Consider the following 26,581-nt stretch of genomic DNA (forward strand, 5'->3'; position numbering starts at 1 on the left):
TTAATTTCGGTTCGTCGTTAAATGCCGTTCCGTTATAACTTTTATTTCTATTTTTTTTGTAATAAATAAGAATAAGACATTTAATATTGATTTTTTTTTTTTTCTCAAAAAGGTTGAAGAATGATATAGAGGGACAACGGGGCGGTGATGGGGATGGAAACACGAAGGGAGCTAGCATCCACTAAAAATGAGATTCTCTTCCTTTTTCAATTTATTATTATTTTTTTTAAAAATACTTTGAGATCGTTTTCAAATTAAAATTCTAGAGATTTTTTAATAACCATTTTATTTTTATTTTGAAAATTTGTTGAAGTGTTAGGTAGTTGATGGTCCAGCTGATTTTGTTCTTTATATTATATTAAACCAAATTTATTTAATAATTATTCTTTTTCCTAAAAAAAACATGTGCATCTTAATTAATTTATTTGTTTTATAATACACTTTTTAATTATCTCCACAACCTTACCTATTTTTTATACCTATAAAAGTCGTTCCCAGATTTTAATTTCTTTCTTATTTATAAAATTTAGAATGCATTAAGTGTTTTTAAAGCAAACCATTTATTATATAACACTTCAGGAAGAAAATTAATTAATTAAATACATCATTTAAAAGTAGAATTCCTCAAACCCCTTTTAATAATCATAATTATTGAAAAGCATTTTACAACCCTCCTTAAAAAACTTAAGCCAAACACTATTTTTTTTTTTTTTTTTGGGTCATATTTAAATACTTTGAAATACATGTGAAGCACCCTAAAATTTTAAAAATGATGTTAAAGCGTCAAGGGTTCAACAAAGAACAAATTAATAAACTAATTTAGTTTCATATTATTATAACAATAAAAGAATGATTAGGAACAATGAAAATAAGATTACTTTAAGAAATAATGTAAACATTTAATTAAAATGAAAATTGGGTAAAGAAGGGAGTGAATAAGGGGGAAGTGGAGGGGCATGAAGAGGGGAATATTCGTGCGTGGCCGGCAAGAGAATTGGGCCCACCTTGGAAGAACAATTTGGACGGTTAAACATTCGAAAAGACAAAAACGTATTTTCCTGTAATTACTTTCCCACTTTTTTTTTTTTTCCCTTCCGTTTTGGATTCATATGTTCCACCTTTGGAATTTGATGGCTTCCAAACCATTCGAATTGTCCATTTCTCTGTTGGAAGGTATCTAATTTCTATCGTGATGAAGAGAGACTTACCCATAGTCATATTTTACGACTATAGGTGTGAGATCTCGCATCAGTTGAAGATGTGAATGAAGTATTCTTTATAAGGGTGTGGAAATCTCTCTTAGCAGACAAGTTTTAAAAACCTTGAGAAGAAACCTGAAAATAAAAGTCTAGAGAGAACAATATATGCTAGCGATAGGTTTGGGTTGTTATAAATGGTATTAGAGCCAGCACTGGAAAATGTGCCAGCGAGGAGGCTGAGCCTGGAAGGGGGTGGACACGAGGCGGTGTGTGCAAGCAAGGATGTTGGGCCCCAAACAAGGTGAATGGAGAGGTCCCACATCAATTGGAGAAATGGAATGAATGCCAGCGAGAACACCGAGGGAAAGCTCAAAGGAAACCCCACATCGGTTGAAAAGGGGAACAAAATATTCTTTATAAAAGTATGGAAACTCTCCCTAGCAAATGTGTTAAAAAAACCTTGAGGGAAAACTCGAAAGAATAAACCGAAAGAAGACAATATTACGTGTAAATTCAACCATCCTTCCTTATTTGCAAAAGATAAACATATCCCATCTTCTTTCCACTCCTCCCATCTTCCCCTTCTAATGGGGGCAGCTAATGCTATGCCTTCAATCTATTATTATCTGTAGTGAAGTTGGTGATGAGGCAATTCTTAATGTCAATGAACTGTGGGATAGATATGAGAAAGCTGTTGATAAGATATGCTTCCAAACTTTCACACTCCTTTACAATGAATTCTTGAAGAATGTCTTCATGTCTTATTGGAAAAACAATTGATATGTGAAGAGTAGAGATTTGAATCTATAGATAACCCAATAAGAAAAGTAAAGATGTTTCCTCTTAATCACTAAGTCATGCGAAGTTGTCCAATTCTAATATACTATTGTTGGTTAGTCTAGAAGACCTTTTGAGACCAATAAGTACTAAACCTTTTCTGTTCCATATTAAACCTGTCATCCCTGAACCTGAGCCCCACTCCAACATTTCAAGGAAGAAAGAAACTAGCAATGGTCAAGCCACACACTTTATATTTATATCTATATCTATATCTATATATATATAGAGAGAATTTAAAAGGGGAGGACCCCATTTGAAAGCACGAAACTGGAGTAGAATCAGGAAGTGGTCAGATGCAGGCATATTTAATCTTGAAGCCGTGAATTAAATAAAGAAGCCCAAACTTTACAAATTTGGAGGACAGACATTCACTTTAAAGGGAGCTGATATCCAGTTGATGGAAAATGGAGCTCTTGGACTGAAAGGCCCTTTGAGGAGGAATCCAGAGGACTGTTTCCCTCTAGGATGATCAAAAGTCCCCTGGTAAGTTGATCTCAGTAAAACTTTGTACATTATTCAAGGTCGTTCCTAGGCTTAAGAATAGGATCAATGTAAATAAGTGTTCTATTGGTCATGGGTGGCATTAATCTTCATGCCTATTACCTACTATGGTCTCCCACTAAAACTTAATCATATATCAATTGTGTTTTGGAATCTCATGATGAAATTTGAAAGAGGTTCAAAAGTACCTCTTTTCTTCAAAGAAATGCTTTCTACTAAGTGGGATTCTGCTTTTTCTTTTTCTAATCCCTATTAAGGATTCCCTATTCTGTCATGGATGGAAGTTGACTCTCGTTCAATCCGTGTCACAAAACATGCTGCTTGTTTTCATGATTTCTCCTCTACGTATCCCACTTTTAGTACCAAATAGATACTATAGCTATTGCATAGTGAAGAAATGAATGGATGAAAATTTATAGCATAAGAATTAAAAAGGAAGTTACTGTGATCACCAATCAGCAAATTGTAAGAAAGCTTTCTCAATTAGAGTAAAATGTCGAGTAACTAACAACAAATCAATCATCATACATTAGAAAACACTCCTAACATACCTTGTTTTGCACCATTGAATAGAGATGATAATGGAGTTGCGTATGTTTTCATGAACCCCCTCCAACGATTAAATCATAGACTACAAGAAGTATTTAGAGGTGAAATTTTTTAATGGATGTTCATAATAGTGTCGGGAATGATGCTACAACATAATAAATCTAAATAACCGTCCTATCATTGTTGCAGAACCATACTGAAGTTAACTAGCAGAAAAACTAATATAAAAGAGTAGTTTCAAGAAGGAGATGCATTACTGAGAAGAAGAAGAAGAATAAAATGGAAAGACATGGATGTCTGTGACAAATATATCAAGGATTGAGTGCCAGTTGATCACAGAAACCAAATAAACGATTGATGAATGAAAATCGAGCACAGTAGCAGTGGAATGACGTCTGTTCTAAACGAATTTAAATCAAATATATCAAGGATTGAGTATGAGTTGTTATAGACATCAAATAAACAATTGATAAATGAAATTCAAGCACAGCGACAGTGGATCTATATCTGTTTAATCTAAAAATAATTCAAATGAAATAATCGTCCAATCAAATAGATTATCACATTATTACCGCGAAATCTGACCTGACTCAAAAGCGGGAAGCGGCTCTCAAGAACTTCGGATTGATATGGCGGATGATTCGGCAATAGAATCCGAAAGGAAGACGAAGCCCTCCTGATGCAAAGATTCTTAAGGAATTAAACAGCAAAAGAAGAACAGAGGAACAAAGAACCCTAACTTTGGAAAGTCTGAAAATGTGAGACAGAAAGGGCGGGAAGATTGAACCACCCGCGTATCAGTCGTATTCCCAACTTTAAAAAAATTAATAAAAAAAAAAATGGATCGGAACTAAAAAATATCTATTAATTTTTTTTTTTTTTTTTTTTTTTTTTTTTTTTTTTTTGTGGAGAAAAAAACAATGGCCGTATATACATATTTTTTATAATAAAAATTTTTAATAGACAATATAATATTCCATATTTCTAGATCTTCTAGATGGAAAGATCCCCTATATGGATAATACACATTCCAGTTCGTCCTCTTCAGATATTTACGAAACACTAGATTCTCTTTCGGGTAGGGAGAAGAAAGACTGGAATGTCAACATGCATCTATTATTAAATTCACCCGATTCGATTCTCTTTCGGGTAGGGAGAAGAAAGACTGGAATGTCAACATGCATCTATTATTAAATTCACCCGATTCGATAGTACCCCATTTTTGAAACGTCCAGTGCCAAAGTCACTAAATGGTTAAGTCACCATTCCCTAAAACGGCTAAATGGTTAAGTCACCATTCCCTAAAACGGCTAAATGGTTAAGTCACCATTCCCTAAAACGGCTAAATGGTTAAGTCACCATTCCCTAAAACGGCTAAATGGTTAAGTCACCATTCCCTAAAACGGCTAAATGGTTAAGTCACCATTCCCTAAAACGGCTAAATGGTTAAGTCACCATTCCCTAAAACGGCTAAATGGTTAAGTCACCATTCCCTAAAACGGCTAAATGGTTAAGTCACCATTCCCTAAAACGCCATTCCCTAAAAATATATATTGTTTTTTTATTTTGTATTTACATATTTTTTATAATATTCATTTTAACTAAAAATTTCCATAGATAATATAATCTTAACACTTTAAATATATATATATATATATATATATTTATTTATTTATTTATTTATTAACTAATATATATAGCAAGTAAATAGACATTTAAAAACGAAAGAAATTGAAATATAATGTATACAAATAATTAAAATTATTTAAAAAAAAAAAGAACAGAAGAATTGGATCATTATTTTGTTTTTGTTTTTGTTTTTTTTTTAAGAAAAAAAAAAGAATAAAAAAAGGAAAAACTAAAAACTAAAAGAGAAAGAAATGGAAACTCTCTCTCTCCGGTGTTCGAATTTGATTCTACTGCGCTTTTCAGCCCCACCATTGATGAACCGCCACACCTTCATCTCGGAGCCGGCCGTACAAAGCCAAGCACTGCCAGTAAGGTCGTGGGCCGCCACCGGAAACCTTCCGTCCACCGTTACTACGAGGCTTGCATTCCAAGAAAAGCTCGTCGATCAACCCTACGGCTTTGGATGTTATCATGTCCTCCACAACCTCTGCTTCTGCTTTCATTACGACGTAATCTTCCGCTCTTACGTTATTCGACAGCCAGTCCGATATACCGACTTGCGGCGGATTCGAGGATGTCTCTTGATCGGTACTCACTGTCTCGATTTTGAACATTTCGAATTTCTTGTTTCTGGTAGGGTAGTTGTTGTCGAACCAGCTTGTGCCGCTTCCGCCTTCCTTCTCCGGAAGTCCGACGTCGATGAAAACATGTCGGGGATAGCCTTCAAGAGAATCGCCCATCAAATCTGGAAGGTATCGTGTTCGTTGCAAGTATCGCTTAGATTTTCGCGATGCTGATCGCGGCGGTTCGAGAAGGACGTCTTCGAGTTCTTTAAGGGCTGCGGCTCTTTTAGCGTCAGATTCGTATGCCAAGAGTCGTCGTTGAGCGAGGTATTTGATCTCATTTTGGCCTAATTCGGTCTTATCCACATCGACGTTTGTAGAAACAGATTGTTGGAGGTAAACGATTCTGTAGCTATTTGTGTTGCCGTTTAGTTGCAAAGTGACAGTGCCGATATCATTCTCAGAGCCAAATTCAGCATCCTTTAGCGATTGGGACGCGATCGAGGATCCTCCTCTGAGAATTGATCCTAAATAAGGCAATGAAACAATGAACAAAGCCAAGAGCACAGCTCGAGCAAGAAATCTAATAACCCTAGATTCTCCAGATGCTGCAGGGTGCTTGATTACCAAATACATACGAGGAACGTGGTCGAACTCCTGGGACTTCAAAGCATGTACCAAGCCGAACGCCATGAATTGGTTGCTGGAATGAAAACTTGGAAACTATATGGAGATTTTTTTTCTCTAAATCGCCTCGTTGCGCGGTTAATTTGGAGCAAAAACAGAATTAAAGAAAATTGCAGAAAGATACGAGCAAACAGGCAGAGAGGGAAAGGGGAAGCTAAAGCAGGGGAAAAGGGAATTTTAGCGAGTGCAAAATCTGGCAGCGGTGTGATTACCACCCACGAGAGCAACCCGGGAGCTTTGAATTGTTGACCACAACAACATCAACTGCCTCATCCGAAGAACCTCCATGGTTTTTCTTTGATAGTCCCCAGATCGATGGGTGTGTGATTCGTTCCAAATATTTCCAGTTTATGCGTCCTAATGACGACGCATTGGCTGAAGAAACCACACAACACCACCGATCAGAGAAGTTCTTCTCGGTACAATCCCTTTTCCCCTTGTTCGTTTCGGCTGGATCTGTCGAGCAGTGTGGCATAAATGGAAGAAGTAGAGAGATTACAGAAGAATTAGTGTGAGGTTTAACGTTCTTGGCGGAAAAACAGTTTGGGTTTGGCGCAGGAAGTTGAGGGTTCATGCCTAATTTTGCTGTCTCTCTCATTTGCATGGATCAAAATTCATCCAACCGATCGGGTCGCTGACTGGTTCGTTATTACACAGCGATCAAGGTGTGTCTAAGGTACTCAATGCCTAATTGCTTTTCTTTTTCTCTCCATATATATATATATATATTTAAATGATAAAATTGAAAAAGTAATTAATTAAATTTGATTAAATGGTTTATTTTTAAATATAATTTGGGTTTCTTGTGTACCTTTTTAGGCTAAATTATGAAAAATACCCTTTATCTTTACTATTTGTTTAAAAAATAATTTTATTCTTTAAGTTTCAATTCTAGGTTTATATTTTACAAATGTCTCCAAAATTGAAGCAAAACAAAAATACAATGTATTTTTATTCTAAGTGATTTACAAGAAAATTATTTGATTTAACGAAATAAAATAGATTTTAAAATTAAATTAGAACAATATTTTTGTTCTCTTAAGAATTAGGCTTGAAAAATAGAAGTCAAAGAGAGGGAAAAAAAAGAAGCAACAAAAAGAAAAAAAAAAATAGTAAAATTGACATAAATTGTAAGTAAGCTCTAAGTTATGTCAAAAAAAAAAAAAAAAAAAATGATAAAGGGTATTTTTGAAACATTTGTGTATTATCCATGTAGATCTTTCAATGGAGAAGATGGTCGACCTAAGACGAAGAGAAGGTCAATCTATTTTATTTAGTTATTCGTTATTATTGTAATAGATAGCAACAAATATTTCATCCCGGAAAAGCCATCTTTTTGTGAATAATGTCTTTGCCCTTTGATACAATAGTGTTTTTTTAAGATATTTTGAGGCTAGAATTGAAACTTTTGAACTAATAAAAATATTTTTAAGATAAATAACAGTAAGTCAAACGTTTTTTTTTAATTTTATTTTTTAACTTGGCCCAAGAACTAGTAACTTACAATGCAGGTAGCTTCAAACATGGCCAGTCTTCTCCTTAGGTTAATATAATAACACATACATATATAAAATGTGTCAAGTGCATCTTTGTTTAAGGGTCATTTCCTTCTTGAATATTCCCTCCTTATTTGCCTCGTTATATTTTACATGATGATATTAATCTGTGTGCGCACGATCCTACCTTAACTTATTAACTATTCAAAACATTTTTTATACAAAGATCTAAATTATGACAAAAAAATTTAAACAACTTGGAGGCAAAAGCGGAACAAGTTAGGATTTAAATATACTTTGACGTTACTGAAATATCCAATATTTTTTAACTTCAGTCTCTGTATTAGCAGTATATATCAATTATAAGGTTGAACTAAGCTCACTTCCTATGTGGCTGCAGCATGTTTGATGAACAGCAGTAGAGGTTGGAAACGTGCAATTCATGCAGGGAGGGTTCCATCCAGGTATCTCTTGAGCCCTTCTCGAGGTCAAACTCACATGGAAATTCCACCATTGGTTTCGGTATTATAATGTTCAAGAAAAAGACTAAGTCTTGTCTCTTAGCACAGCATTTAAGGAAGCATGGATTACTCAATCTACCCAAAGTGGGTGTGTTTTGAATATGTTTGTGCGACAATTAATCTAGAAAGTGGCTAGGCTTACTGTTTCTTTTTTGTACTTGAAGTTATTTTGTTGACTTTTACTTACAATTTGACAAGTTGCAGATTTCACCATTATTCATCTGGCCACTATATATATGGACTTAGCTCTCTTCTGTTTTCACAATTGAGTTTTTGTTCAAAGCCAATGGCTTTAATAGCTTCATTTTTTGTACTTTTAACTCTTTTCAGTTCTTCTTTTGCTGCAGATGGGTCTCTCAATGATTTATTCCCTGCAAAAGCCATTTGCAAATTCACCTCAAATCCTTCTTACTGCATCTCTGTGCTTCAAAAATCCTCAGGCAATGTTTATGAATCAGGTAGGTTTTCGATGCGTCGGTCATTGTCTAAAGCATCTGCATTCTTGAATTTGATTGAGAAGCATCTTCAAAACAGTTCCACTCTACCAAAATCTGTCACTGGTGGTCTTAAAGATTGCCAATATCTTGCCCAACTAAACATTAATTTCTTGTCGAACTCTTTTCGGGCTGTCAATGGCACTGATAAAAAGCTAACCTACTCAAAAGCTGATTATATCCAGAGTCTTCTAAGTGCTATCTTAACCAATATTGATACTTGTCTTGATGGCCTAAATACCGTAGCCTCAGGTTCTAGTTTGGAGAAAGATCTCTTAGCACCACTCATTGATTGTACCAAATCATACAGTCTTTCTCTAGATCTTTTTACAAAAGGCTGGGTGCCTAGGAATAGAAACAGAACACGTGATCATCCTGTGACCAAACACCTCCGGTTTAGGAAAGGTCCGTTGCCATTGAGAATGTCGAAACATGACCGTGTTGTTTATAATTCGGTGGCGAATCGAAGAAGGCTTTCATCTTCTTCAGATGATGGAATTTTGGTTAATGGTATTGTAGTTGTGAGTCAAGATGGTACAGGAAACTTCCTCACCATCACAGAAGCTGTAAATGCAGCTCCAAACAACTCTCTTGCTGTCAATGGCTACTTCTTGATTTACATCGCAGCTGGTGTTTACCAAGAGTATGTGTCGATCCCTTCAAAGAAGAAGTACTTGCTCATGATTGGAGATGGTATAAATCAGACCATCATTACGGGCAACCAAAGCGTCGCTGACGGTTGGACTACCTTCAACAGTGCAACTTTTGGTAAGCATTTTGAAATACTATGTGATTAGAAACAAAAGCATGCTTTTGATTAACATTGATTGTCTTATACGAAATGATTTAAGGTTCAATTGTGAGAATACGTGAGATCCTATATTGGTTGGAGAGGATAACGAAGCATTCCTTGTAAGGATGCGGAAACCTCACCTAATAGACGCGTTTTAAAATTTTGAGGGGAAGCCCATAAAGAAAAGTCCAAAGAGGACAATGTCTACTAGCAGTAGGTTTGAGTTTTACAAATGGTTTCAGAGTCAGACACAAGGCGGTGTGTCAGTGAGGACGCTAGGCCCCAAAGGAGTAGATTGTGAGATCTCACGTTGGTTGAAGAGGAGAACGAACCATTCCTTATAAGGGGTGCTGAAACCTCTCCCTAGTAGATGCGTTTTAAAACCTTGAAAGGAAACTCAAAAGGGAAAGTCCAAAGAAGACCATATCTGTGCTATTTTAAAACTTTGAAGGGAAGCCTGGAAAAGCCCAAAAAGATAATATTTGTTAGCGGCCGTTACTTACAAAAGTAAATGGTCTATTAACATGATTCAAGTTCAAACATTTATTAGATGGCTGGAAGTTCAAACTTCAAATGTGTAATCATCTAAACTAAACCAAATTTTGAGATGTCTTTTGGTTTTACATGAATGATGCAGCTGTGGCAGCAGAAGGATTCATGGCAGTTAACATAACCTTCCAAAACACAGCTGGAGCAATCAAAGGCCAAGCAGTTGCAATGAGAAGCGGGGCCGATATGTCCATCTTCTACAGCTGCAGCTTTGAGGGTTACCAAGACACCTTATACACTCACTCCCTAAGACAATTCTTCAGAGAATGTGACATTTATGGCACAGTGGACTTCATATTTGGAAATGCAGCTGTTGTGTTTCAAAACTGTAACATATATCCCCGTCTACCGCGTTCTGGACAGACCAACATGATCACTGCTCAAGGTCGATCAGATCCGAACCAAAACACCGGTACTTCGATCCACAACTGCACGATCCGAGCTACAAGCGATTTGGCTGCAAGCAAGAGTTACATGAACAAGACATATTTGGGAAGGCCATGGAAGCAATATTCAAGAACAGTTTATATGCAGACATTCATTGATGGGTTCGTAAATCCTGCTGGTTGGGATCCATGGTCAGGGGAATACTTGAGCACATTGTACTATGCAGAGTATAATAATACAGGAGCTGGATCAAATACAAAGAACAGAGTCACCTGGCCTGGTTACCATGTCATTTCTAATGCTACTGATGCTTCTAATTTTACAGTTTCAAACTTCCTGGTTGGGGATGCGTGGCTGCCTCCAACTGGTGTGCCCTACACTGGAGGTTTCATATAACTGGTCAGCTCTCCATATTATTCTTGCTAATATTTAATTTCCCCATATTCAACATGCCTAATAAAGTTGTTTGAGCTCTGTTTTGAACTAATGATAGTTCTTACACCAGCAAGTTAATTGTATGATTAAGGTTAAGTGAATATTTAGTCTCTTTTTTTTATGTTTTAATCTGGCCTCTATCGTTAATTTTAGTTTAATTCAATTTCTAAGAATTATTTAAATATAAATGAGTTAAAATATGTTCAGTTCCCATATTTTGGATATCTGATTTATTTATTGATAGTTTTAGAACTATATTTGAACCTTTGAAGGTAAGCTGATTTATGGATAGTTTTAGAACTATATTTGAACATTTGTAAGTAAACTATTTATTGATAGTTTTAGAACTATATTTGAACCAAGGTAAACTAAAGGGAACCATTCTCAACATATCGAAAATTATTTGAACATTTGAAGGTAAACTAAAGGGAACAATTCTCAACATATCGGAACGAAAATAGTATTTCGTGTATAATAGGGAGTGGATTGTGAGGTCTCACAACAGTTGAAAAGGGGAACGAAACATTTTTTTTATGAGGGTGTGAAACTTTTCTCTAATAGACGCATTTTAAAACTGTGAAGCTGACGACGATACACAACGGGTTAAAATGAACAACATCTGCTAGCGATAAGCTTAAACCGTTACAAATAGTATCAAATATGATATTTAGTAATTTGATAGATATGTAGAGGTGCTATTTAAGAGAAGGAATTAGAACGATCCTCTTATAAATTTGATCCTCTTATAAATTTGTACCAGCTTAAATATGATGAGATGCATGTAAATTAAAAGAGTATGAATAAACAAATGTTGATAGAGATTAAATTGAAACTTTTAATCTAACCATTAAAAAACAAAAAACTAGGATTAAAACAAATATTTATCCTAAATTATATGATAAACGATTTTCATACCAGGCCCATTTTCTAATTATTTTTATGAATGCAGTTGAGTATGTTCGAAGGCAGTGTCTCTAAGAATTGGAAGGATTATATTTATGTAATTGTTGTACATATACATCTGCATCTCTATAGTTAGTACATCATTTAAGAGACACCAAAAGAAAATTTTGGAGCAGCTGAGTTGCTAACTCCCTTTACAAAATGGAATCAGGATTCTAATTCTTTTCTTTCATCAAAATTGACTTCTAAAACCTTCATGCTAACAAGATTATAGGTTAGCCGCCCTTGGCTCTTCTTGCTTCTTGAAAATATATCTCCAATATATTTCTATGGTGCGATACGGTTTCCCTGCCCTTAATCCTTGCAGAGCATCGATCGCACTTCTGTGATAGAAGTTGGTGGCTCGAGGTCTTTCTCTTGTAGCGAATTCCCGAGCAATTGTTGCATTTGTGAGGCAAATGTGTCGTCGAGTACCTGCAAATGAACAAGTGACGAGAATGACAAAGGAACAAGAAAACTCATAGGTGACCATCATGACTTGCTAAGATCCCTTTATTATTTACATTTGAACTCTCAAGTAATTCAAGTAATTGCTTACCGAAACTGCAATTCGTGAGCCTCTATACCATGACCTGTTCTCTTTCCTGTTCTCCATGAAGCTTAGAACATCCTGTGCCAAATAAAAATCCAAAAATGTAAAGGATCAAAGAATGAATTCCCAATTTTGGAGCAATTTTGAAGCAAACATGTATAGAAAAATCCAGGTTTATCTTACCCGTCCCATTCGATCCCAATAACCCCGACAGATAGCGATAAAGACACGACTCTCAAAGACAGTATGAATCTGATTTATTGTGTTTGCCAACTGATCTTTCAATGGTTGCATCCTACTTCGTATTTCTGATTCAATCACAGCTTCCTTGGAGTCTTGTAGAATCTTTTTTAGCTTTGTAGCATTTTGTAACTTCGTCTGCAGTAAATAACGAGGCAGATAAAACAAGATGATCTCACTGAAACTTAAAGAAATATCCTACTTCTAGTCTAAAATCCCATACCGAAACGCTCGAGAGCGACAAATTTTAAACAAAAGACTCGATTAAGCAAAATGATACCTACATTCTCAACAAACTTTTCCACAATTGCTTGCAAATAGTTTCTGAACTTGGCTCTAAGCATGACTGTCACTTCACTAAGACGTTCTCCAGGAATTACATTTCCACCTTCAGGAATGCAGGAACCCCACTGCTTGAATTGGGCTTCTATCTTTGGGCGTAAAACGTCGAGCATCCTCTTCATGGAATTTAATAGAATCCCCAGCTGAAATCATCATTGAATTTCAATATTAAGGAACACACACATATGAAAGAAAACTAAGAATTTTAAGAGTCAACTTACCTCATCAGGAACAGTATAAGAGCTTGGGGTTCGTTTGGCAAGTTTCTGAACATACTTAAGTCCAAACTTTTTGGGTGCTAAATTCTCCTTAAGAGGAGCCAAGACATCAGCATATTGCTTGTCCAATGCCTCCACTAATGCTTTTTCAACATCTGCAATAGCCTATTATAGAAGTCCAAAAAGAAAGAAGCAAGTTAGAGAGACTTCTGATGACGAGACTAGAGAAGAAATCAGAGACCTTCAGAGATCCCATAGAAGTTCTGATAAAGATGACCTTAAATTACAGGAAAATTGTTATCCATGGTTTTTGGTTTAAAAATCAACTATTGCTATGAAAACCAAATAAAATTTAGTGTTGAAATTTTTTAAACAATAGTGGTGCATAGCTAGCATGTCAACATAAGAAGTGTTTGCATCTCGACACAAACAATTAAACAATGCCTTTTGAGATGGTATACACCGAGATGTTGAGATAAGAGACGGTGTTTACAGCAAGAAGAGTTACCACAGGATTATGAACTTACTTGTTCCAAAACAAAGGTGTACTCGGGCCATCGACAAATGAAAATCTCAAAGTCACTCAATGTTTCCTTTAATCGGTCATACATTTCATCGACAAAAGGTGTTGTAGAATGTTGAGTCCTAACTCCCGACCACTTAACCTGCATTAACCACAACCATGACTTGAGAAGTAAAATAAACTGAGCATGTTTTCCTCAAATACAGTGATCATAGTCTCATAAGCACAACAGTTGATGCTTAGGTTATATTTTCCTCTAAAGTGAATCTTTAAGTAACGGTAAGCTTGTGGGCAAGGAAAACAAAAATGTTCTACTGATATTCCCCTTGTTCATCTTTAAAAACTACATATTGTCCTTTTCTGATTGATAAAATTGTAATCTTCTTTCTAATGTTAATAGAAACCGTGTTCCTTCATGTTTCATGCTCGCAAGAAGTTCGTAATATTCAAAATATAGAAATGTAATTAATTTGACTGACCTTATCCAATCTGCAGGTTTCAAGCAACAATAGACGCTTATCCTGGATCCACACCAGAATGTACAAATGGAATAATTCTTTTGCATCAACACCCCCTTTCACAGGACTGAAAGAATAAAAAAATGCATTAGAAATTCACAAGGACATCAAGAAGTTCTCCTAAACATAACAAAATTAGTTTATGCATAAACAAAAAGTTACCTAATACTCCATCTGGCAAGATCCCTCTGAAAATCAGCTGTAGCAATAACAAGTTCGGCTACTGCAGGTGAGGGGCCTGTCGGTGGGCAAGCAATAAGGAAAGAACGCAATCTAGTGCAAAGCTCTGTGCTGTATATGGAAGCAGAGAGATTTGGTAGGTCTACAAAACTGTAAATAGAAACTTATGTCAGCAAGCTTCTCAAACCTTGACAAATACTAAAAAAAGTTATTTGAACACATTGTCCATGAACTTTTGCTGAACAGAATCAGTCTGAACAGAAAAGGGAAGTTTTTCTAACCGCCCAAGTCCACTGCTAGCAGATATTGTCCTCTTTGGACTTTACTTTTTAGGCTTCCCCTCAAAGTTTTAAAACATGGATACTAGGGAGAAGTTTCCACACCCTTTTAAGGAATGCTTCGTTCCCCTCTCCAAATAATGTGGGATCTCACAATCCACCCCCCTTGGAGGCCCAGCGTCCGTGCTGTCACACTGCTCAATACCTAGCTATGATACCATTTGTAATGGCCCAAGGCTAGAATATATTTTCTTCTTTGGGTTTTCCCTTCTAGCCTTCCCTTCAAGGTTTTAAAACGCATCTACTAGGGAGAGGTTTCCACACCATTTTAAAGAATGCTTTGATCCCCTCTCCAACCAATTTGGGATCTCGTAGCTTTTCTCTAGAGATGCAAATATAGTCAATTCCCCTTTAATTTGGCTTATGTTTAACATGCAGGCGGTACCTGGGAAGTATATGCTGATTATGGATCTCAATGTCAGATAATATCTCCTCCCTAATGTTAAGACACACTGATTTCATCTTTTGGTAAGCAGTGGACATAGTGACATTATCGACCAAACTGCCTTCGTTATTGTTACCCATATATTCATCTGTCTCACTCAAGTGCCTCCTTGATCTCTTTTTCACAGCAACCTGAAAAGACGCTAACCCTTAGGGCAAAAATTGAACATTCAACTTGACAATGCAATCCTACTTCCTACAGATATGAAGTTTCTCAAAACCTGGAAATAATGGCACAAAGAAGTTTGCGCCTCTGGAGAAAGAATATCATGAAGAAGTGTGTACAATTTAACTGCAGGTTCGATAGCAGGCGCTGCAACTCCAGTTGCAGGTCTGTACACCTCCATAAGACCTGAGAGAGCTGCTTCATCAAGTGATTTATAATTCTCAAAAACAAGAGCAAGTGTCTGCTCAATTTGAACCCTGGTTTCTCCTAAAATTCGGTTCTGAGAGACAACCAACAAGATTTGCAAAATGTTCATTATATACAATACTGAAGTATAAAATAGTAGAGATAAAATAAGCATCTACTGGTTTGAACAAGGAAGCTCGAATTACTACCTCTTGATGACTCAACGTGCTTTTGTCATGGCCCTTCATAACAACAGGCATGAGCAAGTCGTGTACCAAGGTGAGGCAGTCAGCTGTTGGCGTGGCAACATCCATGATATATGAAAGATATCTATTGACATGCCAGGTACCATCAATATTCATCACCACATAATAGTGTAACTTTATTCACAGTGCCGGCCATTTATGTCAAATAAGTAATTATCTTAACATAGCCCTCTTACCTTAATCTGGTATATACTTCTGAAATGCCATAGTATGATGCAAACTCTGTCAAAAGCCATTTCCAGGAACCATGCAACAAAAGGTTTCTCTGTTGAAAATGCTGAACCTTCATGGCAACCTCAAGAACTAGGTCGTATGCTACTGTTTCTGCCACCAAACCGCACTAGGGACCACAAATTAAAAAAAAAAAAAAAAAATTACAACATGTTCAATTCTCGAAAGAAAATCAGTTCATTCAATTTCAAAGACAAGATCAGTACATTATCAAATGAGGAAAAGGAGTGCAATGCTTAATAAGAGATCTAATTGGCAAAAGTAAGAAGAAAATGGGAAAGTTACGTGGCTAAGGGAAGGCGATCTAAACTTGAGAAAGGAAATTATAGTAACATACCTTCGGTTGACTATCATCAGTACTTGCTGAGTAATTTACATATAGTTGAATTTTTCCCACGAGCTCATGTTCAGGCTCTCGATAAATAGACCACCAACGTAATTTTTCTGCCTGCAATTAACTTTTGTATAAATCTTCGACTATAGTTGAATTACTCTTAAACATAACGCATTTTCAGGGTCAAAAAAGATTTTACTGGGTTGTCAGTAATAGCAGCTATTTGCAGGACTGCTCGACCAATGTGCTTTGCATTGGAATCCTGAACTTCAATTATTAGATCATCACCAAGACCATCTGGAAAGCTGTAAAGTTGTCACTTGTCAGCGATTTCGTGAACAAGGATTCCTAACTAAAAAATGGTACATGAGCAAATAACATACAAGACATGAGTTTCTCCGGATCCAGCTTGCATTTTGACGGCATCTTCCTCAGCTAAACTTTTCAGTCTTAGCAAACATGGGTATGTTTCTGATGACAGCGAAAGACGGGATTCAGTTCATGTCAAACATTACCAAGGGCATAACATGTAAAAAATCAGAATTTGTAAGTAAGCATTACCTTGTACCACCTCGTAAGAAGTTGAACTGCTGCGCAGGGTCGTTACACCAGCTTTAAGAACTTTGGATACCTGCTTGATGTACTGGGTGCTTGCATGCACATATGCCATGCTTTGTCTAGATAGAGAACTGTTTACAGGTATCCGTGGTGCAACACGAATTTTATTCAAAGCATGCCATCCAGAAACTACTGCTGATTGAAAGCTAGAAAATTGGTACTTGATGGTTTCTAGGTTCACTGCAGGTGATTTTAAAGATAAAATATTACAGCCTGTTGGTGGATCCAGCCCCATCTTCACTTTCCTCACTGCACAATAAACATTCTTTAGGTCACATCCATTGCCACCTGAACAATGAGGTTTTTATGAATACCATGCACGTTACCTTGCACCTTTATTTTGCCTATTGTTTTCTTTGGTTTAGTGGGAGCTCCCTCATTGGTGAGTTCAGAAGTACGCTTCACCAACAATTCATCCTCCGACTGTAAGAGTACTTGGCGTAAACTGCAGCATATCGATCGAGACATAAGTTGGTAGAAGCAATGAAGAGCAAGTTTTCAACTCAAGATTTTGACTCTTTGCATAGGAAAAATTGTAAGTAAGTCAAATGAAATGAGAATGGACCTACCCAAATGCATCTCGTAGTACTGCACATTCGTTTTCCAAAAACGTCGGGGCTTCCATATTCTCCATTGCCCAAGCATGAAGACATAAACGCACACAGGCATCATATGCTATGACAGCATACCACGGCCCTAAAGCACTGATATTGGAATTATAAACCCCATAAGCAAACTAAATTAAGATAGCATGTCATCAACAATAAACCCTAAACAGTTTAGATGGCAAAACCTGGCATTATATGTGGGGAGGCGAGCTAATCCTGAACTCCCAGCAGCTTCCGAATTCACAGGTCTACAAATAGAGCAAGGAGATGATAACATTTCCGATCCCAACTTTTAGAACGAACAATAAATCGTAACAATGAAATGTTAATGAATACAAAGACTTGGCTGTCATTTATTTAGACAGTTCTAATGGGAAATTTTTCGTGCTGCAGTTCAAACCGGTCACTGGTTCAGAAACCAACCTCACAAACTGGTCACTGCTCTTCTTCCCATTCTGCAATTCAACCCCAGACGGAGTTTTACGATCATCTGCGCCGTTAAGCTTCACGTCTTGGCGTTTTTCAGGGCATTGTTTAATTTCATGCGATGAAGCACAAAAAGGAGGCGCACTGGGAACGTCATCTTGATCATCGTCGTCCGAAAACCTTCCATTTTGCTGATCTTGCAGAATAGACTAAATCAGCATTACACAGGTGAAAAATGAGGAACATAAAAGTTTCAAAGAAATGTAGACCTTTCTAGGCGCATTGCCTGCATTCATACGAGAAGGCTGGCTTGATGAGTATCCCTCTGAAGCCATTGAAGCTCTATTCCTGGGTATAGCTCCATTAATACTTCCCCCCACTTGTGTAGTAGAAAATTCAGAACTCGCAGCAGAATCAGAAGAATCGTCTTCTGTATAAACATTCTGCCCAGTTGGGAATCTCCCATTTGTAGCCCTCATCCTTTCGGCCATTGGCCTATGACCCCCCACCAAAGTTTCCCTCGACGAACTAACATCAGAGAAAAAGTAATCACTCCCATTATTTAACCTCCCCGGCAAATGATTTCCATATCTATAACCAGAACGATTTGGTACTCCGTTCCGTTGCGGTGATGAGTCCATAGAATATCTAGTTCCATAAACATCCTCCTCAGAATCAGTACTCATATCATTCTCTGAAGCTGATGCACTATTGTCCACATCGCCTGATATGGTTCTCGATACTGGAATCGCACTCCTCGGCAAATGTCCACTTCTGAATTTCGACGGCGGTGGCAATCCAAACCCCCTTGCTCCGGTACCCGCTCTGATGCCAGTGATTGGATCGGCTCGAGACCTCATATTCGAAGAACCAAACGGTACTTCCTTCTGTCAAAGAAAACAAAATAATCAACTGATAGCAGAAATTCCCACACCAAAACTCAACAGTGTGAAGAAAGATGAACAAGAACAATTTGACAACAAAATCAATTTAAAAGCAAAATAATAGGGATTGAAGTAGAATGAAACCTCGCGAACCCATCGAAGGGCACTTTTATCAAGTCCGTCGGTAAACATTCTACCTCCCTTTCAACCTCCTAATCTCACAACCACGAAATCAAATCTCAAATCCAGAGTTCAGAAATTACCAGGAACTCACATTAGAATCGAACGCTCAGAGCTCACTGCACGAAGAACCTCGACAAAAAAGGCAATGCCGCTCGGTAAATCACGCAGATTGAGATGAACAGAAAGAGAGAGAGAAGATCAACAGAGAGGGAAAACGAGTACGAGATTTGAAGAAAAAATGGAGACAAAAGTTTGCTTATACAGCAAGCTTTTTAGCTCTGAAACCCACTGGAAAGCAAGGGACTACGGCTTATGGTGCTACTTTTTGGCCAGCTTTTATTTATTTATTTATTTATTTATTTTAGATTCCATATTTTTCACAATTATTAAATAAAGTATTTGCATTAAAGGAAACGACGACGTTTTCATGTTGTTTTATTTGGAATAATTCATTAATTAGGCCGAAATTAAAGGACACGTACTTGAAGTGTGCGCCGGGAAAATGTAACGGGCAGCATACGTGGCAGTCATTCGTGTTTTTTTTTTTTTTTTTTTTTAATAATGGGAAAATATTAGTGAACGTTGAAGTGGGGACGCAACGCTTTCCTTCACTAGCCGATAGAAGACGACTGGCAACCGGTTCACATGTGAGTGCGGGTCCCACTTGGCCCCTACTTTCTGTCCTTTTTCGTCACAGCTTGAGCCGGTGCCGAATTTCCAGTTTTTGCTTTATTTAATATTCGAATTTAAAATACGAGTAAAAATTTCAAAATTTCTTCCAATATGTCAATTTGGGACACCTAAAATTTAATTAAAATATCCCCAAAAAAAAAAATTAAAATACTACTTTTTATAATTTCAGTAATTATATCGTGTAAAAAAGTAATAAAATAAATACAAAAATAAATAGTAGAAAATCAATGGATTATAATAATGTTTAATCAATAAAATCTTTTAAAAAATAATTAATATTTAACGGGTCAAATAAGTCCCCGCCCTCAACTCAACTCAAACTTAGACAAACTCGGATTCATAGCCAAATTTAAAAGGTTGAACCATGGGTTTGGCTATTAAGATAGGGTCGATTGAATCGATGCTCATACAATGTCTTAGATGCTATGACTTGGCTTAAGCAAAACTGGAGCCTTTACTTTTTAGAGTCAACCACAGTCATACTGATCGGGTGAATTATTTTTTATTAAAAAATTAAAAAATAAAATCGAGCTTTAAAATCATATAGGGATCTATTGCTTTAGAAATAAATTATAATATATTTTAAGTTTTGCGTGTGAATTCTTACACCACTAAGGCAGACATGCCTTGCTGAAAGAGAGGATATGAAATATCTCGTTGCACGACTATTTTTTATCGCATGAGCGGATTGGGACAATTTGCTCTTAATGGCTCCCTTTTACAGACCCAAAAATGAAAACCGAACAACCCGGCACGTTTAAAAAAAAGAAGCAGGCGGACGAAACAATAAGAAGAGGCGAGGCGACTCAACTACATAAAGTTTTATACAAAATTGAAAATTCAAATATTTAATGCCAAAAGCTTATTATAAAAACGCATAAACTAGATAAATAGAATTGATGGGAGACCAACGGCTAGGGGAAATTATGGGCAGACAAGATCGAGATCGTCAAGACATGCTCTCGTCGTGCCACGTGGAGGATTACTCTATGCAACGTGTCGGCGCCCCATTGGATGATTGAGAATCATCGAACATTATGAAAACAACTTTGGTTTGAAAATTTTTGAACGCCTCGCGGGAAACAAGCGGAATCATAGAATAAAATTGATCATTTTCTGACATTTTTTCATTAAATTAATTTAATAAATAATATTGTCTTTTTGGTGTGCGGTGGCGGTGGCCCTACTCGATTATTTCATAGCTTATTTATTTATTTGAAGTAATTAATAGCTTATAATTAGCTGGAATTTTTATTTTTATTATTTTTTTTGTTTCTTTGTTATTGTGAAATTAATATTACATGGATAGAATTGTTTCCCTCCAATTAATAATAACTACAATAACGGTTCATATTTTTACTTTATTTTATTATTATATTTCTAATTTTGTGTAAGGTGAATTTTAAAATTGAGATATTTATTTAACATAAAATTTAAAATTAATATTTATTTAAATTTATTATTATAAAAAAATAGAAATGAATCGTGTAATATAAAAATTCAAGAAAGACGCGAATAAAATGTTGTCCAGACTTATTTACATAATAGCTAATTATAGTCATAAAGTATACAAAGTGGCTAATTATGGTCATGAAATATGATTACAGCCGCTTTAAATGCGTGATGAACATTAAAATTTTTATTTTGAGAAATGTACGCATTTGTGCTTTTCTTTAGCCAATGACTAAATTTCTTTGCAATTCTATGTAACGTAGAATCATTCAAGTTTAACATGATCAATCTTAAACAAAAGTGTGAGGAGAACGTAGAATCATTCAAGTTTGGCATGATCAATCTTAACAAGTGTGAGGAGAACATAGAATCATTCAAGTTTGACATGATCAATCTTAAACGAACCAGAACAGGGGTTGGAAAGGGCAAGGGTATTCCGCTTACTTCAATAGTAGAATCAGGTACTGGAATAGTACTAACGGGACTACAAGGTTCTCAGTGGGAGATAATTTTGAAGATTCAGCTTCTTACTTGCCATTCATTCCCTTTCAACCGATGTTTTCAATTCGGGTTGCTTGTTATGGTTTCGACAATAAAACAGAACGTGGACCGAAGTGTTATAGGGAGGGAAGGGATACACGATGTCTTGGGCATGATAGCTTACTGAGAGAGGCGATCCTCTGTGGTGTTTACTATACTCGCCGGCCTAAGTTTCATTCCAATCGTAGTACTATGAGAGTTTTTTTAGAAGGAAACTCGTTCTCTGATCTTGCCACGTGGCAGACATTTAAGATGTTATATAATAATAAATAAAAAAAAGATAGAAGCCCAGGCCCAGTAACAGGCCCAAGAAAACTAAAAGAGATCCCACGCGCAGAGACAGAGCGGGACCACTGGCTTCCCCAAACCCAGTACGCAACGAATAACAACAATTAACAATCATATCAAGAAACCGCCATTTTCTCTCAATTTCTCTCCATTTTCCCGGATGCCAAACACTCCAGAACGATGTCGGGTGCGTGGGAAGACAATCACAATGATACCGACTCCGATCATCAACATTCCCACATCAATTTCGATTTCTTCTCCGCCATTGTTAAGCCGAAGGTATTTTAATTAACGTTCTTCAACTTTCCTGCCATCTACCGAAGCGTATTGGCCGCAATTTCTTATCTCCGCCTGTTTCTAGGATTATTACAAAATTTTGGAGGTCGATTACGATGCTACGGACGATGAAATTCGTTCCAATTACATACGCCTGGCTCTGGTTCGCTCTCTCTCTGTAATTGTTTATCGGTAAATTTTTATCTCTTTTCTTTTGATTTTCGTTTGTTTATCGGTTGGATTGTGTGCAGAAATGGCATCCTGACAAGAAGAAAGACCACGACGGTGCCACTTCCAGATTTCAGGAAATAAACGAGGCATATGAAGGTCAGTTGCGTGCCATAACTTTTTTTTTTTTCTTTTTGTTATTCATATAGTTAATCAAAGTCAGAGAAGATTGTTAATTATCTTTATTTATTTATTTAGAATTTCAAAACAACCAGTAGCTTCTGGGGAGAAAATTCTTCTGCCTTCCGTATATGTTTCTGCAACTTCTAGGAGTTTTTTTTTTTTTTTCTCTAGTGGCACAGTTAAAAAATCTTTCTGTGAGGCAATGGCTTAGTTTTATATCTAACCTTTTTTATGTGTTGGGGAGGAGAACAAACCATCATTTGGTGTGGAAACCTTCCCCTAGTAGATGTGTTTTAAAACCTTGAGGGGTAGCCCGAAAGGGAAAGCCCAAAGAGGACAATATCTGCTAGTGGTGAATCTGGGTCGGTACAAATGGTATCAGAGCTAGACACCGGACGATGTGCTAGCCTTCTCGCTATTCCCGAAGGGGGTAGACACGAGGCGGTGTGCCAGTAAGGACGCTGGCCCCAAATGGGGGGTGGATTTGGTGGGGGTTCCACATCAAATTGGAGAAAGGAACGAGTGCGAGGACATTGGGCCCTGAAGGGGGGTGGATTGTGTGTCCCACATTGGTTGGACAAGGGAGTGGAAACTTTCCCGTAACAGACGCGTTTTAAAGCCTTGAGGGCAAGCCCGAAAGGGAAAGTCCAAAGAGAACAATATCGGCTAGCGGTGGATCTGGGCCGTTACAATTTTCCATTTCAAGTATTGAAGGAGCAAAAACTAAAGAATTGTTTTTAAAAGAATCTTATTGGGGCACCGTTCTTTTGTTTTTGGTTCCTCTTCTGTTTTCTTTTTTTTTTCTTTGCCATTTTCTAGATGTTGGGAATATTTCTCTGTGTGATGTTCATTCTAGCTGAACATCAGCACTTTTGGGTTGCTTCTTTTAGGCGAGTTTTATGGTTTGAGTTCAACTTTGTTTATGAATATGTTGGTAAGTTGTTTACCAAGGCAAATCAAAGAAGAAGGATAGCAATTGATTTGTCTTAAATTAAGTAGTTAAATGTAAAATTTTGATTATCTCGGTCTATGTCCTTGTAGTTAGCTATCCCAAGATGAGCACGGAACCACATAAGAACTTTTTAAGTGCATTGTATTACTAAATTTGGTTCTGGAGATTTTCAATCCCCATTCGTATTTTTTTATCTCGTTTAGCAATATATTATGTTCGAAAATGTTGACACGCACAAGGATAAAAAGTTCGGTACCTATTAATGTAACCATGGATCTAACATCCCGACAAAGAACGATTCGAGTAAGAGCATCCATCCCATCATAATCCTTCTTAGGTTGTTTTGTAACAAATTTTCAAAATTCTCTCTTGCTTACAAACATTCACCCGTAGTTTACCAGAAGGTTAGAGGTTCGAATATCCCACGAATGTACCCACGTGTTGTTGAACTTCCCTGGCTTGAATTAGTACCATTTATTCATTTTGTTGAGTTTGAGTATTGTGTTAACTGGGCATGAAATAGATATTGGTTATTGAAATTTAAGATTCTTGTGTGATTTCGTTCCGCAGTTTTAAGCGATCCTTGTAGGAGGCAGGAATACGACGAGAAGGGAATGCTTTATGTAAACGATGATAACATAGTGGTACGAAGTTTCTTTCCATCATTCCTCTTTGTGGAACTTTATTATGATGCTTCCGTGCAGTTCTTTGTGTTCCAATATAGTTCTTTGTCTGCAGGATTATCTCAAGCGATACAAAGGCCTTATTTTGACCTGTAATGGCCTCGGTATGAAGCATTCTATTTGGTGAACTGAAATTCCCACAAATGCGAAAAAAAATAGGTCTTTCTTAGTACATTTAGGATCCTCTTTGGCCCAGTTTTCACTTATCAGTGAAGAATGAAAGAGCAGTTAGGATTATTGCATTTTGACATCTTTCTTTCTCATAATGTACAAACCCACTTACCCCTTTAGCTTAGAGGAAGTGACAGTAGAGAATATGAGTTTATGATTCGGTGAAGTGTTTTTGTTTCATTCGATCAAACGTTTGTCTGGAATGATTTTTCAAGTGTTTAAAACAACTGTTCTAGAGAGTCGTGACAATTTGAATGATCATTTGATTTGTTTTGAAATAACTGAAGTTTAGGTTGTTTGATCGAGTCGATGGCATTCATATTCCGAACATTCAAATTTCTTTTCATTTCTTTGAGTTTTTGATATAGGAACTTGTGTCATGAATTCTCAGCGGTGGAAGTTATGTTATTTGTTCAATGCTTCTATTGTATCATTTGTGCAATAATATTAGGGACTTGTTATTTTATATCGTTGTTTTTCAGTTGAATATTCAAAATGAACGATGGATCCATATTAATTTGAACATCCAACTTCGTGATCTATATTTATGTTGTCGGTTGTTTGTATAGGGTTTCTTTATTAGTTCAATCACTGATAACCCCGCATTTAAGAAAGCTATTTAGCTATCATTCTTCATCTTCCTCTCGCTACCGAATGAGTGAACTCTATTAGATCGTAGACTCGTACAATTTAGAATTTCAGCCTTGTTATTCTCTTTCGATTGGAAATTCTTTTTTTCTCAGAGTTGAATGAACATCGTGTTATGCGTAAGGAGTTTCAATATTTACCCTCCCTTGGATTGCAAGTCCGACTCAAACACTTTTTATTAAATAATAAACTCAACTCAACCTAGTTATAATATTTTGGGTTGAGTTGATTCTCGTTATTTGAGTCATTTATTCATTTTTTTTTTTAATAAAAGTAAAATGTTAGTAGTAAAATATCTATTATTTATTTTCAAACATTTAATAACCACTTCAATTTTAATATATATTTTAAAAGGTTATCTTCTTAAAAATTATATAAAAACAAAATAAATAATTTTTTCTAAAAACAAATATTTTGAGTTTATTCGACTAAAATCCAATTTAGTCTTTTGAAAATTCATTAATCAATTTAATTTATAAAAATTTTCATTTATTTGAACTAAACTAAATTCAAATAAATTATTAATCCGGTTCAAATTCAAATAAATTCTTAATCTAGTCGAAATTGAATTTAGAATGATTATTATATAAAAGTGACAGTAAGAACATATAGGAGAGCATATCTATATGTATATATACACAAACAATGACTAAACACATTTTCTCTCGATTTATAATATGCAATTTTTGTATAGATAGGAATATAAGAATAAAAAGATTTAAGAAATCTTAATTAATTAATTATTTATTTTTAAATAGAATCTCGAAAATATTATTTTCAAACTGATGTGACATGTGGGTCCCATAAACCGCATCATTTTCATTTTATTTTTTTTATAATTCACAAAAACTTTAGGGTATTAAACCAGTGATATAGTTAAAAGGGCATAAAAATCTCTCTTTAGCATACGCGTATAAAAATTATGAGGCTGATAACAATATGCAACCAGTTAAACTAGACAACATCTACTAGCGATGTACATGAACGGTTACAAATGGTATCAGAGCCAGACGCTAGGAGGTGTGCCAGCAAGGACGTTGGCTCCAAGGAAGTAAATTAAGAGGTCCCGTATCGATTAAAGAAGGGAACTAAACATTTTTTACAAGGGTGTGAAAATCTCTTTCTAATTAACACGTTTTTAAACTTTGAAGCTTGACGATGATAGTTGATCTATTATCATTTCATATAAATAAATAAATAGCACTTCAATTTATTTTTTATTAAATTATTAAAATATTTTTTATTAATTAAATGTTAATTTAATTTTGATTTATTTACGGAAACTTTTAGATTTTTTTTTCTTTTTTTTTTTTTTTTGTTTATTTTGCGAGAAATCTCAATAATAACCCTCAAATAGAGAAGATTCGTGTTAATAACTGATCACCTAATTCCGTGTTTTTAATATTTATCTCCATCAGTAAATTTGTTCTTATCATAATTTCAACATTACATGGGTAAAAGTAAAAAGTAAAAAGTAAAATAAATATTTATATTCATAAACTTTAAAATTACATTAACAAAAATCTTAAATTATTATTAGTTTATGAATTTATAATTGTATCAATTTATTTTTTATATTTATTTTCATAAGCAATTTTTAAATAAATTTATAAATATGTAAAAATTGAAGTATGAATAATTTTTAAATTGATTTACACAGTTAATTTTTTATTTTATTTTATTA

The 26,581-nt window shown here is 35.8% G+C and overlaps 4 protein-coding genes across 9 annotated transcripts; 2 read left to right on the forward strand and 2 right to left on the reverse strand.

The window, feature by feature from the left end:
• Positions 1–4,799: 4,799 nt before the first annotated feature.
• On the reverse strand, positions 4,800–6,421 carry LOC147793363 (uncharacterized). The gene has a single exon (XM_087121102.1). The coding sequence runs from the start codon at positions 5,972–5,974 to the stop codon at positions 5,018–5,020; it is 957 nt and encodes a 318-aa protein (XP_086977228.1). The 5' UTR covers positions 5,975–6,421; the 3' UTR covers positions 4,800–5,017.
• A 40-nt stretch (positions 6,422–6,461) lies between these two features.
• On the forward strand, positions 6,462–10,772 carry LOC111788149 (putative pectinesterase/pectinesterase inhibitor 20). 4 transcript variants are annotated; one of them, XM_087121099.1, is made up of 5 exons: positions 6,462–6,644; positions 7,185–7,226; positions 7,865–7,928; positions 8,333–9,247; positions 9,910–10,772. In XM_087121099.1, the coding sequence occupies exons 3-5, from the start codon at positions 7,907–7,909 to the stop codon at positions 10,602–10,604; spliced, it is 1,632 nt and encodes a 543-aa protein (XP_086977225.1). In that variant the 5' UTR covers positions 6,462–6,644; positions 7,185–7,226; positions 7,865–7,906; the 3' UTR covers positions 10,605–10,772. The 4 variants fall into 4 exon arrangements, with proteins under 4 accessions (XP_086977225.1, XP_086977227.1, XP_023524146.2 ...); XM_087121101.1 differs by lacking the exon at positions 7,185–7,226 and having other exon boundaries at positions 8,333–8,443; positions 8,999–9,247; XM_023668378.2 differs by lacking the exon at positions 7,185–7,226.
• An 844-nt stretch (positions 10,773–11,616) lies between these two features.
• LOC111788085 (uncharacterized) lies at positions 11,617–19,155 on the reverse strand. Of its 3 annotated transcripts, none has more exons than XM_023668260.2 (22): positions 18,935–19,155; positions 18,046–18,663; positions 17,774–17,967; positions 17,536–17,598; positions 17,312–17,446; positions 17,069–17,187; positions 16,686–16,991; positions 16,508–16,595; positions 16,324–16,429; positions 16,128–16,238; positions 15,736–15,899; positions 15,503–15,623; positions 15,163–15,387; positions 14,883–15,073; positions 14,142–14,309; positions 13,941–14,046; positions 13,466–13,603; positions 12,942–13,103; positions 12,663–12,863; positions 12,322–12,516; positions 12,145–12,216; positions 11,617–12,020 (listed from the first exon to the last, which is right to left on the reverse strand). In XM_023668260.2, the coding sequence occupies exons 2-22, from the start codon at positions 18,634–18,636 to the stop codon at positions 11,901–11,903; spliced, it is 3,576 nt and encodes a 1,191-aa protein (XP_023524028.2). In that variant the 5' UTR covers positions 18,637–18,663; positions 18,935–19,155; the 3' UTR covers positions 11,617–11,900. The 3 variants fall into 3 exon arrangements, with proteins under 3 accessions (XP_023524028.2, XP_023524027.2, XP_023524025.2); XM_023668259.2 differs by having other exon boundaries at positions 18,924–19,155; XM_023668257.2 differs by having other exon boundaries at positions 18,805–19,155.
• A 2,758-nt stretch (positions 19,156–21,913) lies between these two features.
• On the forward strand, positions 21,914–24,679 carry LOC111788326 (uncharacterized). The gene is made up of 5 exons (XM_023668655.2): positions 21,914–22,095; positions 22,178–22,255; positions 22,344–22,419; positions 23,966–24,039; positions 24,134–24,679. Exons 1-5 carry the CDS (start codon positions 21,997–21,999, stop codon positions 24,203–24,205), a joined length of 399 nt encoding a protein of 132 aa, XP_023524423.1. The 5' UTR covers positions 21,914–21,996; the 3' UTR covers positions 24,206–24,679.
• The last annotated feature ends 1,902 nt before the right edge of the window (positions 24,680–26,581 follow it).

Source organism: Cucurbita pepo, chromosome 2 (genome assembly GCF_057944985.1).
Source record: "Cucurbita pepo subsp. pepo isolate OVF chromosome 2, ASM5794498v1, whole genome shotgun sequence".
NCBI classification, from domain to species: domain Eukaryota; kingdom Viridiplantae; phylum Streptophyta; class Magnoliopsida; order Cucurbitales; family Cucurbitaceae; genus Cucurbita; species Cucurbita pepo.

Coding starts and splice junctions, on each gene's coding strand:
- LOC147793363 (XM_087121102.1), bottom strand. CDS start 5,974: ATGGCGTTCGGCTTGGTACATGCTTTGAAGTCCCAGGAGTTCGACCAC.
- LOC111788149 (XM_087121099.1), top strand. CDS start 7,907: ATGCAGGGAGGGTTCCATCCAG. Junction 7,929..8,332: donor GCAGGGAGGGTTCCATCCAG/GTATCTCTTGAG, acceptor CTTTTGCTGCAG/ATGGGTCTCTCAATGATTTA. Junction 9,248..9,909: donor CTTCAACAGTGCAACTTTTG/GTAAGCATTTTG, acceptor TGAATGATGCAG/CTGTGGCAGCAGAAGGATTC.
- LOC111788085 (XM_023668257.2), bottom strand. CDS start 18,852: ATGTTTACCGACGGACTTGATAAAAGTGCCCTTCGATGGGTTCGCGAG. Junction 18,664..18,804: donor CCCTTCGATGGGTTCGCGAG/GTTTCATTCTAC, acceptor TTTCTTTGACAG/AAGGAAGTACCGTTTGGTTC. Junction 17,599..17,773: donor AGCAGTGACCAGTTTGTGAG/GTTGGTTTCTGA, acceptor CTCTATTTGTAG/ACCTGTGAATTCGGAAGCTG.
- LOC111788326 (XM_023668655.2), top strand. CDS start 21,997: ATGTCGGGTGCGTGGGAAGACAATCACAATGATACCGACTCCGATCAT. Junction 22,256..22,343: donor ATTACATACGCCTGGCTCTG/GTTCGCTCTCTC, acceptor GATTGTGTGCAG/AAATGGCATCCTGACAAGAA. Junction 22,420..23,965: donor AATAAACGAGGCATATGAAG/GTCAGTTGCGTG, acceptor TTCGTTCCGCAG/TTTTAAGCGATCCTTGTAGG.